This window comes from Puntigrus tetrazona, chromosome 13 (genome assembly GCF_018831695.1).
Source record: "Puntigrus tetrazona isolate hp1 chromosome 13, ASM1883169v1, whole genome shotgun sequence".
Taxonomy (NCBI): domain Eukaryota; kingdom Metazoa; phylum Chordata; class Actinopteri; order Cypriniformes; family Cyprinidae; genus Puntigrus; species Puntigrus tetrazona.
Window position 1 is genome coordinate 23,501,908 of NC_056711.1, and position 18,525 is coordinate 23,520,432.

The window sequence follows — 18,525 nt, forward strand, 5'->3', positions numbered from 1 at the left end:
AAATAAAAAACTAATTATGGCATAAACGCCTGTCTCTCGTAGATTAAAAATTACTCTCACGGATTCGCTGGCTGAAAGCTTCTTTAAAGGGAAAAAACAAAAATACACGGGTAGTTTACTTGACCGATTGTAGGTCTAGGATGATTTAGCTGGCCAAACGCCTGCCTTTTACTTAACGTTTTCATTTTAAAATCACCCTGAGGTCAAGATGTAGATGAGTAAGAAATTTTGCATTACGCTGCAGTGCAAACAGTTGCTAAAAACATCATAATAATCCACATGTCATCAATTACTGCCATCTTCATGTTCGTAAAAAACAAATTTATCCTTAAGACATTTTTTTTCAAACCATAATAATGTTTACTCCAGTGATGATGTTTTTATTTGTTTTATACGCATTCCTTTAGAAACGTTTTTGACTGTTGTAAACTGTACTTGAACAGTACAAACTTCTCTCCTGATTCAGAGGAGATGACTTTATCAATAGAGAAAGCAATGTTATGGATAGAGGGCTCATATTTTAGCCAGAACCATCTCTCTGAAGTTAAAAACACATAGATGAATTCCTTTATCGCGAACAAGCTCTGCTTATTACAATGGGGTTTCTTTTAAGTTAGCAAGATGTGTGGATAATATATGTTTTTATTAGCTGTTTACGTTCTCATTCTTATGGCACTTATTCGCAAAAGATCCATTGGTGGGCAAGTCATGCAATGTTTCATTTCTGGCCAAACTATTTATTTCAAATTCTCACAAATTAAAAAAACCCAATGTAATATATCGCATGCAAGCGTCACGTTGGGCAGTTGTTTGCCGTGACATCGCAGAGCGACATCATTCGCTGCTCTTTTTTTGTCTTGCACTGTGCACCGTTGATTACTGGTCTCACATTTAATTAAACCTGTCTTCTTATCATTTTACCTCCGCGTGATTGCTTTTGCCAAACATGATGACTTCAAAGCTAAGCTTAGCGATGGGCCTGTGCTAGCACTAACTAAATTGCTCCAGCCATTTCATTTCCCGGGCTGTGTCATATACGCTGACTGTATTTATCGCTGGTGTTTAAATACGATCAGCTCTCCGGAGCTCTGTGACCGCGGACCGTCTTTATCTTCAGTAAAGGTTAACAAGACCTTCTCAAAACACTGCGAATGAGCATCTAAACTCAAATCCACAGTTAATATTCTACATTTATTAAGGTGGTGGAAAATACCTTTCACGCGCAGTGGCACTTTATTATAGCCCGAGGATCGTAACTGAAGCAGGCGAATGAAGGGCATCTAAACATCACTATCATTGGCTGTTACATAGAAATTTGGTCATATTCATATTCTGTATGTGTCCTGTAAATGCATTAACCTATCTGAGCAAAATGTATACCCATTACTATTATTACCCAACTACACTGACTTCTGGTTCTGAGAAAACTGGTTCTGAAGATGGTTTATTTATTTCTGTGCACGTCCAAGCAAAAGCAACTTGTGCAAAGAGATATGGAGAGTTTTGAAAAAATCTATCGATGAAACGCTTTTTGACAGATCTTCATGTTTTGATGAACATTAAAAGAAATTGTAATAAGAAATAAATCCATATACGGCCAGGTGAGAGTGTAATGTTTCACATATTCCAGTGCATTATGCTGTTGCCGGGAATACATCTGAGTTCATTTAATTACCGTCTGGAATTAATAAACATTGGGAAATGATAAGAAGACATAATAATGGGGAAAGAGTGTGAGAGCGATATTTAATTTGGAATAGGCAGATCTTGAAGCACACATGTTTTCAGAATAAACATAATTTACAATATATATATATATATATATCTTAAGGACAGTGATGTAGGCTAAATGTGGTCATTTAGTTTGTAGAGTACAGTACTTGCAGCACTTTGCTAATCTAAAAATAAAAAGCATATGGATTTCCAATATTTCAATCCTGTTTTGGCAATTGAACATTCCATGGCCCATCATTTCAAAAGGCTGTGACAAGAGTTTTGTCAGGTTCGGCATTATATATACCTTTAAACCATCAAACATTCATTTCTGACAACAGTAGCAACATTTAGCTGCTTAACGCTGAAAGCTGTTCTCTGCAAATATTGCAAAAAGGCAAAGCAAACTGTATCCATAAACAAAAACTAACATACGGATTTGCAATCGTTTCCATGAGATGCTAAACTAAACATGATTTCTAGCCTAAATGTGCTCTATCATCACCATTCCAGAAACACGCATTAAGTTTAGTGTATATATATATCAGAAACAACAAGTTGGGTCCATTTTATCATGCAGTGGACATCAGGGCAAGGGCACAGATGCTTCATGGAAGGCCTTAACTATTAATAATGAGAGAAAGGTACGTCAGGTTTGATCATTGTTGCCAGCAGACATTTGAGGGTTCAGCAAAAACAACACAGGACTCAATGACGGAGGGTCCACAGCTGTTAGAAACCAGGACGTGGTTGTTTACTGCTTCTGATGAGAATCCCAATGCAGTTGTTCCCAGATTTCATACTGTTAATTAAATAAAATGTATAAAAGTTGTTCGATCTTGAGCCTAATTATACTTAAAGAAATTATGCATTATACTATTAAAGCATATCTTCTTTTCTTCTTTACTGTAAAATGTGAAGGCCACACTAAAAACTCTCCAGCCACTGTGGGTGAATAATAATATAAAATTATAATATAATTAGTGTAGAGTGTAGAGAATAATTAGAAAGTTTTGCCCATACTGGGACAAAGCACCATATTTAATTCAAACATATTTATTCCAAACACAAATGTGATGGTTTATGTGCAATAAATGTATGTTTTACCTGTTTTTACCTATATATATATATATATATATATATATATATATATATATATATATATATATATATATATATATCTTCTTCTTTTTTTTTGTAGTGTAAAGGAACTATAAAGGAACTTACACAAAACACAGTTTTGTCAAATGTTCCTGCTGGTTAACATCATACAGTATATGCAACGTGTAAAGATGCACAACATACAAAAAGGGGCTGCAGCGGGATCTTCTTTGATTCTCAGCGGATTCTTTGATCCCTTTAGGATCCTTCAGGATGGCTTCCAGTAACGGGGGATTCTTCACACATTCCCACAGGCTAGCTTCTGCTTTTCTCTGACCTGTTCGGGCTATTTCAAACCAAACCCGATTGGACGTCTGATCGAAAATGCAAAGCGTGTTTGATGTAAAATGACAAAATAACAGACCTGTCACTAAATCCCAAGGCAACGCCGAAAACCCGAAATATCTGCCGTTGCGTTTTCACATTTTCGCGCTTCATCACAACTTTACACGGCGACCGATATATTTCGACATTGTTGACAGGCGCGTTTGATCCAAGAAACAAGACACACAGGTTGGTAAACGAAGCGAAAGGAAGTGATACCCACCTCTAGTTTGCATAAACTCGAGCTTTTGGATCGCGACTTTCTGCGCAGGTACACCGAAAACCATCTTCTCACCGTAAATTTGCGCATGTTCGTATCCATTGTCCCGGCTCGCCTGCTACTATCCTCAAATGACAATTTATCTGTCCAGCGTTTAAATCCAGATCAGCACAACACCGGGGGATTTACAGTCGCCTCCCCTCCACTAATCCATAATGCTCACTTATGAGGGGGGAGGCCATGACGGAGCCAAACGGGCAGGTTCTGGGACGTTTGTTCGCGGTAGTTCGGTTGTGGCGCGGCAGAGCTGACTGGAGCTGTCCTCCTCAGAACCACCTTCACACTCACTCACGCTGTAGTGAAGAACCCTCCCCAAAACACTGAGCTCCTTAAAGCTGAAGGGTGTCATTTTTAAAACGTTAATATTATTTGTTCCGTTTCAACTAAATGCGCTGAGGGGACTACTAGTAAGCCATTCTTATGTTAATGCGCCTGAAAAAAAAAAAAATGTCGTGGCTCTATGGTGCTATGCAAACAATGCTGTGATTGTTGGGCAGATTTTGGGGCACATCTATGTATTTCTGGCCGATGGAAAACAGGAGTAGTGTTTGAAAACTTTTACTTCTGTATTTTCGGACTACCCCTGGACCACAAGATCAAGCCTTCAAGCTAAATAAAGGTCTTCGCTGAACATAATCTTTATTTAATATCCTATTGCTTTTTGGCATTGAAGAAAAATACAATGTTGGCCCATACAATGTATTTTTGGCTATTGTTACAAATATATCTTTGCTGCTGTACGGGCTTACACGTGTACTTTTTAACTTAATTCAACTTTTTAAATCTGAGGGATGACCTAAGCTTCTGTGGATTTATGAGAAAGCAAGGTGTACTGTGGTTTTGCGTTTCATAATCTCAGTGGATGCAGTTGGCAACCCAGATATTGTTTGTCATAAGTACTGCTTTTTAATAACCTCATCTGACATACTGCTTTTTGCACGTAAAAAAGATTTTTCTCTTTACCATATATGGCACAAAATCTAATCTCTACATTTTCATGAATGGGTAAGCTATTTTTAATTTTGCCATTTAATTTGAATATCAACATTTGCAATATGTAGTCAGTCAAAACAGCTACTTTTGTGTCTCCAAAAACAGTGATCTATGACACAATATGACATTAGTTTGTATATCTCTTTTTTTTTAATAAAGGATCTGTCATGCTTTTAGATTTGTGGAGTAAAAATCACAGTTTGCATTTTGAAGTAAAAAGACAAAATTAGATGAAAATGATTTTGTGTAATTATATTAGAAGTCATTCATAAATTCTGCTAGTAAATCCCCATTATGTGAATAATTTAATGCTATTATCATCCTGCTCGTGCTAAACTTAGAAACACAAAAACATTTTATTTTTCAGCTGTGTTTGGTGAATTCAATATTTTGCCTAGTTTACGTAACTAAGAGAGAGAAAATTGCAGTATCAAATTACTGTATCAAGAGCTTTTTCATTTATGAATCCTAATTTAGGAATCCCATGCAGTGGAAAATGTTTATGAATCTAGGTTTAACCAGCCTTCTACTTCTGGTCAACGTGTCGATCGAGAGACCTCAGTGTATCCTCATATAAGTTAAACGACATGCAATTACATGCCAGTGCTGCTATGCACCTTTTTTGTGCGCTGAAACCTAAACATGCTGAACTGAATTTTTATTTTTATTGCAGCATTTTCCTGTAATGCCTGGAGCATTTAAAGCATTTCTGCCAGGTAAATGCTCTGACCCCGGCTCTTTTTAGCCGCAGGGGGTTTGGTGCTGAGAGACTGCAGTGATGCAGCCCCTGTTGAACAGTTTAGAGTTAAAAAGATGTCATAAGCTTTTTCCTGACTTAAAATGGGTGGAAAGCCTCAGGCTTTCAGGAAGAAGGTGGATACCAATGAGAAATGTCCAACAACATGTTGCACAGTTTTCACAAAACCTAATTTGACAAAACGAATGTCTAGGAAAAATATTGTTTAGGATTATAGAGTTTTGTGTGTGTGTGTGTGTGTGTGTGTGTGTGTGAGAGAGTGAGAGTTTTGTATTGATTGGCTAAATAAGACGGTGAGTCATCAGTGGTGCTGAAGACAGAGCTGACTGCTGTATAAATAGAAAGGACTGACCTGGCCTCACAGGCTAATCTTGCTTTGAAAGGCTGAGCAGGGACATCTTCAGACGCCCGGAGGTACCTGCAGCCTTCAAGTTGTAAATTATACTCCATTCTTGAAGGTGCTGTGAGCCATTTTTCACTGGAACATCACTACAGTGTGATAGATTGTGTGTGGTGAGATATCACACCTGTCTTTGTGACAGACCTATGCTCCATAAAGAGCAGAAAAAAGTCCAGCGGCCTCTCCTTTTTCAGTCGATCAGAAAAGGTCTTTGTCTGTCAATCATTTTGTTACGTTTTACTGACATTGGTATTACCATCTAAAAATATATAGGCTTTAACAGTGTTTCGGCGAGTTAGTCAGATAGCATGTTTTTTCCCATTAACCAAATAGTTGCTTTCAAAACGGCATTCTCCATTTGCAATCACAAACGTGTAACAATAAGTAGTGTTTTGCTTATAAAGGACAGTGGTTGTAAACCGGACATTTATTTTGCTTTAATTATTACACTTTTTTGCTCTACAGAAACAGGAAGTAGGCCACCTGCCAGATATCAGAATAGATGTTCGATATTGAAGTATCATGTCTGCCTACCAGTGCAGCCTTCAGCCGGATGCTCGTTTGCCATCTTACTGCAGGTATATTTTATCCAGTGTTTATAATTATCGAACAAATAAATTTAGTTTTGAATGATGTACATTTGATTCGACACGCAATATAGTCGGTATTGACTATTTTTGCTCTGTTCTGCCAATGAAAAATAGTTACAAACTGACTCTCAGCAAAACTGTTGCTGAGATGTTTTATTGCTGAATGATTCGGCATTTTTGAGCAAATAGGGTGAGTCGGTGATTTATTGACAAATTCATAAAGACAGGCTTATTTCCAAACACTTGCTCCCTTGAAGGGCACTTTGAGAACTCAAAACTTTATTATAAATTGCATGCATTTTACCATTGTTATCCTGGCTTATTTTCACCCTAAATCAGCTTTTATATCTTGATTTTATGCATTTTCTTAGCATTTTCTTTTAGATTATTACTACAGTATGCATGAGAAATGTATTAATTTAAACGCTTTTAAGTCTATCGTTTGTTTCTTTAAGAGTCTGTCCCCCTTTTTTGACATTTTAAACATTTTTTTGGGCTAGTTAAAATTGGCAGAACACAAGACAAATCTCAGTGTTTCAATAATGTTTTAAAAGGCTGATATCCTGTTTAAAACAGTCCTCACCACTGAAAGGCACTGTATGATTCACTCAGATAATTTATCGTGTTCAAAAAAAAGGGCAAAGGACCGCGTTTGAGTTCCTGGTGGAGTAAACTCTTTGCCCCGAGATGTATCAAGTGGACAAAAGGCAATTAGCACAGTTAAATCAGCCTTGACAAATGGAGAGGTCCTTCAGGGGCTTCACAGGTGTCCCCTGAAAACTGATCCGGCAGCATTAAGGCCTCGGCGCTGAACACCTGCACTAAGCGAAGCACACTGCGCCGTGTTAGGATGGAGCGTGTTTATCATAACCGCTAATGTGTGTAATGGTGTATAGCTCCTGCTGTGGGGTGATGTGTCTGTGGGGTGCTAGAAGTAGACCGTCTGACTGTAATAGCCCCGAGGTTTAAAGATATGGATGCTGTAAATTATCCCCGGCTCTGCAGTCAAGCAGCGGATGTAAGAAATGCTGCGTATGAAAATGTAATATTTGCTCATGAAATTATGTGTAGTTTGTTTATACCAAGACCAGTGCGCTTCATAATTTCCAAAGGTTGCACATGGCTCTTTGGAGGAAAATGCAAGCTTTGATTTAACCCAGGAACTGTAAATAAGCGCACATAAACATAAAAGTTAATTATAAATAACATTTGTCATGCATACTGTATAGAAATTAAAGCCTGTAGATATATATATATATATATATATATATATATATATATATATATATATATATATATATATATATATATATAATATATGACTAATTCTCCAAGTTTATACTTTACAATGAGCCTTTCTCATTTCAACTAAACATATTCTAAAGGTCACTATATATATTACAGTCAGGCATTTATTATTATACATGCATATTACGTCACAAATATGGCTTGTATTTATAACACAGATCTGACTAAAAAGACTAAGTTTATATTTTACAATGCGCCTTTCTCATTTCAATTCAATATCTTTTAGATGTATGTCACAATTCTTATTATACACATTATATCACAATTATGATTTATTTCTTATATTCTGAATTGGAATGAGGCTTTGCAGGGACTTCATAGAAAAACCATTCTTTTTCTCCAAACCTTTTAGTGAATAACTTGGGGTTAAATTCAAATTTGGATGACAATTCTGCATCGGTTTGCTGCCTCAATAAAATTCAGGAGTTGAATTGCATTTTCAAAGGCCTTCTCAATTCAGTAGTGAATGCTGCAAATCCATGAGTGATGGTGTTTTGGCAGTTGAGATAAAAGCCCGGAAAGAACTCCACCCGGCGCGTCTGTCACTGCTCCATACGGGTTATCTTACAGGTGCACCGCTGCTTCCATTCATATGGAAAATAATCCATCAGACAGGAGAGAGCTGTTTAATTCAGTCTTTTTTGACATAATCTCAGTCTCTTTCTCTCTCGCACACTACCTGAAAGAGAGCTAAAAGTGAGACAGGGTGGATGCAACAGCAGGCATTTATTCTCAGACACTCGCTGTTACATTTCTATCCGCATTCAAGGTCAAAGCCAATGCATTATGTCAATAATTATGTTCTCTCAGAACAAAAAGGCGCATGTGAGGACAAAATACAGTACTTAGAAGAAGGCATTAACTGTACCTTAAAAAGTAGATGAAGACTTTTTAGAAGCTTCCACTTTTTCAAAATATCTTATATTGTGTTACAAAAACAAACTTTTACAGGTTTGCAATGACATGGGGGTAAGAGATTGATAATAACATTTATATTTTGGGAGTATCTCTTTAAAAACCATATATAAATATAAGCAATGTTCCATGTAAGATAATATGGAAAATATATAAATAAATAAATAAATTAATACTAAAGTAATTGCATTCCATGTAAGATATATATATATATATATATATATATATATATATATATTTTTTTTTTTTTTTTTTTTTTTTTACAAAACACTATGTTTATATAAATACTAATTTTAAATGGAAATTAACTCTCTAAGCATAAATGTTTATAATATGAAGTACAAGTAATTCTGTAATTTCTTATTTTCTTTGTGATATTATCCAAATTCTTTATACAAGCTTTATGATATATAGACTTGATATATAGGCCTTATATATGAATAGAGAGGTTTATATATAGGAATGTATTTTGCTTTGCTGTATTTTTTTGTAAAACACTATGGTTTTAGACAGTTGTTTAACAGAGACAGATAGATTTGACTCCTTTGCTATAGGGAAATTTAATTTTAAATTTTATTTATAATGTTATAGAAGAAAAGTTGAGTTGAGTGTTCCTCCCTCCCTTGCCAACTGAATGAATAACGAATGCACTGAATAAACGGATAAATAAATGATTGATTTTAATAGTGCATGATATTGAAGCTAAAATGATCCTTTGATTTAAGTGAGACTTCACGCAAGTTTCTAAGTTTTATACATATTAAAGCTGCAGTCTGTAACTTTTTTTTGGTTAAAAATGATACAAAATTAATATTCGAGCCAGCGTTCAAAACGGTTATCTTGTAATAATGATTTCTAATTTGAGTGGTACGGCTTTCGTGGGAAATTCGAGCATGTCTGTAAACGTAAAGAAGCTGTCCTGGCGAGTGTGGGCTATGTCCGTGAATACTGCAGGAGACGCATTGTTTAATTAGAGATTACTCTCGCGGCAGCTGGAATAATTCAATGTCAAAAAATAACGTAATCCAAGGACTGTAATCCAGAAAGGATTATATAAAACACATGTGAATGAAATGAAATTATATTTGTATTAAAAAAAGCATAGTTTGCGTTTTGCGACAATTAGAGATCGGATCAGATGAAGTGCAACAACGTGATGTGATGTGAGCTAAATGATCGTTCAGTTTAATCACCATTAGTAGCTAAAATTTATTGTAACGCTTTCTCCCTCAGTTGGTCAGATCAAAGTGTGGCAGACCTATTACTCGTTCAGATGACAATATCCGGTGAAAATTCTTATTTGGGTCATATATTCCAAAATGTACTTTAGTATCTGTCTTACTGAGCACAGGAATACCACGGGTACGACGAACGAAGGCTACACAATCACTTCAGAACATTAGATTCATCTACGCAATTCCTCAGGGGACTGCAATATCTAGTTTTTAAACGTAGAGGGCGAAAAAGAGGCAAAATTTACAGACCGCAGCTTTAAATAATTGTTCGTAACCAGCATCCGAAACTGGTTTCCAGTTCCTGTGCAATCTTAGCGGTGAGGAAATCAGATTTATTCATTTTTCTAGTTCACCAAAGGATTTGTCTGAAAATCTTCAAAGCTCTCCATCGCTGTCTATGATTTAACGTTAAGGGATTAGGTGAGGTTAACTAGATTTCAGGGAATTAGAGTGTTTATAGGGTTTGTGCTCAGGTTTTTCCAGCAGGACGGATGCTGTGAAATCTAGAGCAGACATCGTCTACAGTGGCTTTCCCGTAACATAAACATGCTCTGATTTGTTAAATGAAAAATGCTACGTTCCACACATTCACAAACTTATGGAAATCTGTCTAAAGCCACTTTCTTTATTTAAAAAGTCACGCAGTGGTTTGGCATGCTTCTGTGCAAATACGTTTCTTTTTCTGTAAACCACCTCGTGTTTAACGTCAAATTTTAAGTAACGTGTTATATTTTAAGCAAACGTCGTTAATTAAATATTTATTAAAAAAATATTAAATAACAATTTAGCATTGCATGTTGGTAGCGTTGAAGGTAGCGCGTTAATGTGAGTTTTCCGATTTTTACGTTTAAGTTAAAAATTAAATTGTTGTTACTAAAAACAAAACAGGTAAGCCCAACCTAGGTGACAAAATATTGCAAAAGTAATATAATGCATTGTATTTTCCATGAAAAAGTAACAAAGTAATACATATGGATGCGATATTGTAATGCATTATTTTTACGTCACCAACTAGCCAACAAGTGTTATGAAGGGCTAGTTAGTTCATTTTTCATATTCAAGTTCAATTCCGGTTCAAATGTTTACAATATCTGTATTTCTATTATATTTATATTACATTGTTAGCTTAACGTGCCAATACTTCACTGATTAGTATTTTTGTACACTACATTGTGTTGCTACCTTGTAAGACGGCATCCTGCGTAGGCAGTAGACAACTCACTAGGGCTTGGAACGGAACTTTGTTCACCGAGGGGTTTTACTGAACTTCAAATGGTCCCTCGTCTTCAGACAGTAAAGCAAAAGTACTGTCAAGAGACAGAGACACAGCTTCAGATCTGCACACACAAAGCTCTCCCTCATCATCGCTCTTTCAGCCTGAAGGACAGCAGTGACTCAGCCCCGACTGTCCAACAGAAAACCACTCTCAAGAACCATGCAAAGCTCTTTTCACTCATGAATGAAAGACAGAGAGGTTTCCAGGCAGTGATCATAGCCATTATGTTAGAGCCTGGAACTCTTCGAGTCATTTGACTTAAAAGCCAGGTGACGTCTGCCTGTTTTTATTCAACCGAATAAGGGCAAATCTGAAGCCAATGTGAACTCAAGGATTACATGGTTGCGCTTTTATCTATATTCACCAAGAATGAAAGAGATGTTGTTTTGTGTGTGCATTAAGTGGTTTCACAGTTCGTACACACACACACACACACACACACACACACACACACACACACACACACACACACACACACACACACACACACACACAAACACGAACTGTGAAACCACTTAATCCACACACAAACAATATCTCTTTCACTGCAACGCTTAAAATGGCCGATCAATCAGAAGCCCCGCCTTCTAAATGAAATACAACCGCTGATCTGTGAGGTTGGCGCTCCATCGCACGTGCCGTTAGAAGTTCCAGTTGCTATAGAAATAGCTTACAGACGCGCACATAGGACTGCGCATGCGCACTGGCCGATCTCACCTGAGAAACAAGCTTTTTATAACGCTATTTTGGCAAAAGAAAAAACAATTATTGCACAGATTTCGTTGGTTATTTCAAATATGAAATTGAATCACAAGATTAACGTTGACGCATTCTGCAAAATCATTTCAGTCATTAACGGCCTAAATGGCCTTATAAAAACAAACTGTTTCTACCCATACAAGGACACTGCAGAGACACAGACATTTTCAACAACCAAGATTCAAGCACACAGGAATAGGAATTTATGTTTACATTTATTCAGTTGCCACTGCATTACAAACACATTTTAAGTGAATGGTGTATGACATTTATCAAAAACAAAGTATTTGACTAGCAGTATAAATTTCTCCTCAGTGTGAAATCGAACATTAAGGCATGTATTTCACAAGAGGAGTTGCGTATCAAATGCCCACATCTGATATGGCCGCCTCCTAATAATTGTATTTGAAAAGAAAAGGCCCCAAACACACTGTTTATTAACCAGAACATTTTGTGGAAATGCTAACTTCAAAACCATCATGCTTTCATAAAGCGTACACGTGAAAAACATATCTGTAAACAACAGCAATGTGATTTTTTGTTTTTTTTTTGGCAGAGCGCATGTGCTGCCCTCCAGCGGCAGAAGCTTAAATGTGCATCGTGGGACAGCAGCCATTAGGCCCAAAGCTCAAAACCTAGCACGGATTTTTCACATTAACACTGCAAATTAAGACATGAATGGCCTCTTTCAATCCCAATCATAATAACAAATTTATCAGATGAAACACACAAAGGCAGAACATCACAGACTAAACATAAATAGATAAGACTTGGTTTGCTTTAAGGATCACTGAATGTGATTTTAGTGGAAATTGAACACATTGCTAAAAAATTATTTCTAACTGCTATACCGTCAAACATTTATACATAGTTCTATGGTTTTACTGTACTACTAAATGAGAGTAGTTTTGAATAATGTAAATTGGAGAAAAGTAAAATGTCCATAGGCACTGTTGTCAGGTGGGATCTGTGTTTAACTTTCATGAAAATTGTTATAACGATAAAAACCTTTCCTAATGTGTAACACGCTTTATTTAAATTTTTCTTCGAAATTTTTGTGGAAAATGTAATCAGGACACGTTTTTAATAAAATTCACCCCTCCAAAAAAGTATGGCTCAGTAAGATACACTGTAAAACCAACAAGACCAATAAAAAAAATGACCCAGTATCCATAGAATACAGCAGTCCATACACCCTTAAATCGTCACTATATCTTTCCAGCAGAATTATTTAAAACATTTATTGTGCAATTATTTAAAAAGACAGTGTAAACAGGAAAGACTTTCCTCTGTTTCCAGGATTTCAAAAGCTAGACAGAATGACTTCTCGTCTTGTTATGCTCAGTGATTCCACGCTCGCACACGAGGTCTGGGGTTGCCCACCTCTATGATCTGCCGGGCACTGGGGGGTAATAGACCGGCACAGACTGATCACACACGCTGAGCTCTGACTGGCCACTGACAGCCACTGCGGGGATGTCATCGCTCCAGATTTCTTCGGTTGACTTTTCGCAATCGATCAGCTGGAAATCCCTGTCGACGCAGATCTCTATTTGACCCAAAATCTGAACCTGGCCTCCCTGAGAATTAAAGTAAGAAATGAGGTTTCACCTTAGCGAAACTGCTGGCAAACTGTGGTAACTGTGTATATAACTGAGAAGATCGGCCTTACTCTGTCGTGAGGAAATCAAAATGGACAATATTTACTCCAAGATAGTTATTTTACATTCAAGGTCTGATTGACAGCATTTGAATAAAAGCATAAAAAAATGACTTAATAATAATATTATAATATAAAAAATAAATTGGACTTTTCTCAGTTAAATCTATTCACTTCCATTCTAAATGCCTTAATGCAACCTACCTTTCCCGGATGGACGCACTGAATCTTTGTCTTCACGTTGTACACGCTAGTAATGGCGGTCTCCACCTGATCCAGCTAAAACGAATGGGAAATATGACATTTAGTCACATGTGCCTATAATCACAAGATTGTTGTGTACTTCAGCCTAAAAATAGAGAAGTTGAAAAAAGAAACCCAACTAAAAAAATGCAAGACAACAGGCTACGAGTGTTGAAATGCTGATGTTGCGGCTTGGCAACCATAACGCACACTGTGGTTAAGAATTTTTTTTTTTTCGGGGGCCTCTTGTTAGATGGCTGACATTGGAAGTTTTTAACCTGATTGTTATTTCATTCATGTAATCAAAAGTTGTGGAATCACAGACAGGAACAGAAAACAACAGGCTGAACCATTACAGACATACATACATACATACATACATATATATATATATATATATATATATATATATATATATATATATATATATATATATATATATATATATATATATATATATATATATATATATATATATATATAGATATAGATATATATACATATATGGTTTAGGGCCTCTTAAATGATGATGGTTATTACAATCTGGAAGAAAATTAAACTACTTACTGTGTAGTGCTGCTCAGAAGGCACAATATAGTTTTTCTTTAAAACACTGCAAACACAAAACACTCATGAGGAAATGAGGAAACCAGTGTCAACTAGTGCTGGGTGATATGCTGCTTTTTATTAACACATTTCTGTGAGATAGCAGAAATGTGTTAACCGGTAGTGTTTGTATCATTGCACCTATAACTGTGCAGCCATTATAGGTGCAATTAGAATCAATATTTACTTTTTATGCTTGCTGAGCAACATTATTATTTGCTACATTAAAGGGATAGAAATAGAAGTACCTTTATTTACATTACATTAACATTCAGCAGACACTTTTATCTGAAGTGACTTACAAATAAGGACAATAGAAGCAATCAAAATCAACAGAAGAGCAATGGTAAGCAAGTGCTATAACAAGTCTCAGTTAATGTCTGTTAAACACACACACACACACACACACACACACACACACACACACACACACACACACACACACACACACACAAAAACTATCTGAAGAATGTTCATGGTAGCCATTAACTTCTATTGTATGGAAAAATAAAAAAAATAAATACTATGGAAGTCACTGTCTATGGATATTCTTTAGTTACCAGCATTCTTCAAAGTACTTTCTTTTGTGCTAAAAACCCCCAAAGAAATTCAAGCAGGTTGGGAACAAAATGAGGATGAGTGAATTATGACAACATTTTCATTTCGGGTTGAACTCTCCCTTTATTCTAGAATTTAAATTGAAGTTACAGATGTGCTGTACATATAAGTGCTATTTTATAAAAGCTTCGAGTAAGGGTTCAATGAGAATTTTGAGTCAGAAATATCAGTTTTATAATATTAATTTTACTGCTTTTATTACTTTTTTAACTTAAGCGTTACATAATGTCTGTGCGTGATGAAAGAGTAATTATTTATTAATTCTCTCATCTTTTGCTCAACTTTACTTTATATCTTACAACATTCTAATGTACTGAAAGCCATAAAATCAGGTTTTTACAAGAATCACTGAAAAACAAGAACGTACCTATTAAGGTCATACTTGTGGTACAGCTCAAGAGCCTTGCTGAAGTATTTATGTTGACTGTTCAGAGACTCTGCTTTCGCAGCACAGGTTCCGTGTTTTGTCCATTCATATTTCCTAAGCAAGCAAGAATGAACGAAATAAAAGTCAATTATGCACTCCAATAAACTAAGTAAACTGAAATGTAATAAAATAAATAAACATACCAAAATTCGGGGGAAGAAGGCACCAGTAGATCTGGCCAGTATTTCTTCATCTCTGGTATTAAGTCCTGCAAAACATGCACATGCATCACGTCAAGCACACGTCCATTGTACTAAAATATAAGACATCTAACAGGGTGAGCAGGGCACACAAATGACCTCAATCAGACTGGCATTAAAATGCCAAGATGTGTTGCACCTCATGCCAGTGTTGGGCCTGCAACAACAAAAAAAAGCATATTCATTGACACGGAATATAATCATCCTATACAATCAACAGAGGAAAATGTATTATGTAATTATGAAAATGAGGAACATAATAATTTACCATAGGAGACAGCAAAATTGGACAAATGTAAAGTTTTCATTTATTTTTATTTATGGTTATAGTAAGTGTTTTTTGGTTTATGATTGTCGCTTAGTTAAGTGTCTGTGGAAAAGGTCTTTAGCTTTACCTAATACTTCAGATAGTTATTACAGCCAATATGATATTAAATATATATATAATAATATATATGGATTGCAATAAAACAATGTACCTATATACACACTGATTATAAGTGCCTAATAAACTCTGATTTTGTTGAAAATTAGTATAGTAAATAGCATTGGACTTTTACAAACATTAAGCATTAAACCCACCATAATCCATGCAGAGTCCAAAAGCTTATATTTGTTGTGCAGTTTTCCATCTATAAATGAAAAATAACATTATTATTATTATTATTATTATTATTATTAATTATCCCCTGATACCCAGTGAAGGAGCAATATATGGTGCGCCTGCAGTAACGACAATAAAATAATGGAAAATAAATGTTATACAATACACTGCAAAACGTCTGTGGCCAGTGCTGGGTCAGGATCAGTTTTGTCCATTCGTGCCTAAAAGAAGCAATCAATTCACATTAATTTATAATTTCAAGGTGACAATTATAATCTGACAAACATTTTATACAAAAAAAAAGAGAGAAAAATATAGAAATTGTGGACGCAGTATCAGATGCATATTAAAACCATAAAAGTGGGCATGCAAATAGATAAATAATTAACCAAATTATTTTAGCTATATAGCGCCAAATTATTCTGAATAGTATTTCTCATCAGATATAGATTTTCATTATTGCCTTTTTTTGGGTACAACAATGAATATCACGGCAATATTTATTAGTGGTAGTGTTATTTAAATATCATAAATCGAATAGAACCATTAAAAGTTGTACATGAAATACTATCAATGTTAATAAATTATTATTATTAATACAAATATTATTATTACAGTCGAAATGTTGTCGGAAATATTTCACACAGCAAAGAAGATTTTCATGAGGTGTGTACACTAGCGTAGTCAGGTTCCTGAGTTAATCAAAAATACCTGAACTAATCAGGAATTATACCAAGAACTGGTTTTTTGTATCATTGCTGTAAAAAGTTGTTTACTAATGTGTACCCTTTCAAACCTCTTGTACTGTATATAATGTTTACTCAATAACCTAAAGTGTATCTTCTTCAGTAAACACGGGAAAATACCAACACACATACATATATATGCGCGCACACACACACACACACACACACACACACACACACACACACACACACACACACAGTCTTAAAACTCATCAATATGTATAAAAACATTAATTTATATATTTTGCGTGAAATACCGAGGATGGCCAGAGGCTGTTGGCCAGAAATATCCAGCACAAAGTATGACAGCAAAAAATAAATAAACAAAAAATACTGTCTTAAAACTCAAAACTCATCAATATGTATAAACACATTACTCTATGTATTTGCGTGACATACCGAGGATGGCCAGAGGCTGTTGGCCAGAAAAATCCAGCACAAAGTATGACAGCAACTGCGATGAATCTCATTCCTCCAGATGGTGCGAGTCCGCTCATCTTACCGAGGACAGACGAGAATTTATCATTAACGTTCAGAAAACTAAAAGAAATAAAAACTTCTGTAAGACGAAGTCAAAGCACAGAGCACAACACGAAAGTTGCGGTCAAAAGTGACATATTCAAATATGAGTTATATACTGTAGTTAAATAAATAAAACCTCTAACAAACTTGAGGCAAGACGACGTCAGTTACCTGTTATTGTCTGGAACGCCTGTTTAATTCACATACAGTTTTTACGTCCTGCGGATATAAGAGAGCGCTGGTGTGAAACGGTTTTTATTTACTCTGGTTGAAAGTCTTGGGACTGCCCAGTTATTATCTTTCCGAAACACTGTGTGGTCGAGAGTCACTTCAGAATGCTTTCAGAGCCACTTCCTTTCCTGAAAGAGACGCTGCTGCGGCTTCTGTGCATTGATCGTGTTTACCTTGTGACGTGGAAACTGCGCTTGCGCCGTCAAATCATGTGATCACTGCAATTTATGTCACGTGAAGGACGATTAAGCAGATTAGGCTAAAATGTTACAACCAGGAACATATCTAATTTCATAATTTTAAGAACTTTTGTTTTTTAATTTTATTTTACCTCTCAAAAATGGTAAATATCCTACTTTTTACCATTTACCCTCTAACTGGATGTGCTTTCATTCATAATAAAAACACACACACACACACACACACACACACACATATATATATATATATATATATATATATATATATATATATATATATATATATATATATATATATATATATATATATATATATATATATATATATATATATATATATATATATATATATATATATATAAAAAATATTAAAACATGTAAATATAAAACATGATGCAATATGTTCATAGAAAACCACTTCAGGAGGCAACGATTGTACTCATCCATATCTCTCGCAAAACAATAATACAAAAACACTAAATTATTGTTTATAGCGATGAAAAACTGTGGTTTTAAAACTATGGCCACAGATTATTGCGTCTTTCCACTATAAGCTAATTTAAATAAATAATTCACTTTTAACCAATATTGTGATTTCTCAAATCCGATGGTTATGCTTTTCTTAAACTAGGCTATCACTTGTTGCTGTTGTTGTTGTTTTAATAACTCACTCAGTATTCAGCGTCAATTTAAACGTCAGTCTGCTATCTTAATATCTGTGCGAAATGATGTGGGAAGTTAGTGTAAATGCTATATA

General features: G+C 35.4%; 2 protein-coding genes across 4 annotated transcripts in view; both read right to left on the reverse strand.

The window, feature by feature from the left end:
• The window catches only part of rps6ka2 (ribosomal protein S6 kinase, polypeptide 2), a 39,904-nt gene extending 36,119 nt beyond the window's left edge, over positions 1 to 3,785 (reverse strand). Inside the window, exon 1 of the mRNA XM_043256259.1 lies at positions 3,422 to 3,785. Within this exon, the coding sequence (XP_043112194.1) occupies positions 3,422 to 3,520 (99 nt within the window). The 5' untranslated portion in view covers positions 3,521 to 3,785. The remainder of the gene's footprint in view (positions 1 to 3,421) is intronic.
• An 8,122-nt stretch (positions 3,786 to 11,907) lies between these two features.
• rnaset2 (ribonuclease T2) lies at positions 11,908 to 17,747 on the reverse strand. Of its 3 annotated transcripts, none has more exons than XM_043254854.1 (10): positions 17,509 to 17,747; positions 17,215 to 17,312; positions 16,236 to 16,290; positions 16,048 to 16,097; positions 15,565 to 15,622; positions 15,409 to 15,473; positions 15,206 to 15,319; positions 14,182 to 14,227; positions 13,576 to 13,650; positions 11,908 to 13,291 (listed from the first exon to the last, which is right to left on the reverse strand). In XM_043254854.1, exons 2-10 carry the CDS (start codon positions 17,310 to 17,312, stop codon positions 13,097 to 13,099), a joined length of 756 nt encoding a protein of 251 aa, XP_043110789.1. In that variant the 5' UTR covers positions 17,509 to 17,747; the 3' UTR covers positions 11,908 to 13,096. The 3 variants fall into 3 exon arrangements, with proteins under 3 accessions (XP_043110789.1, XP_043110788.1, XP_043110790.1); XM_043254853.1 differs by having other exon boundaries at positions 17,215 to 17,355; positions 17,509 to 17,746; XM_043254855.1 differs by lacking the exons at positions 17,215 to 17,312; positions 17,509 to 17,747 and adding an exon at positions 17,073 to 17,137.
• Between the last annotated feature and the right edge of the window lie 778 nt (positions 17,748 to 18,525).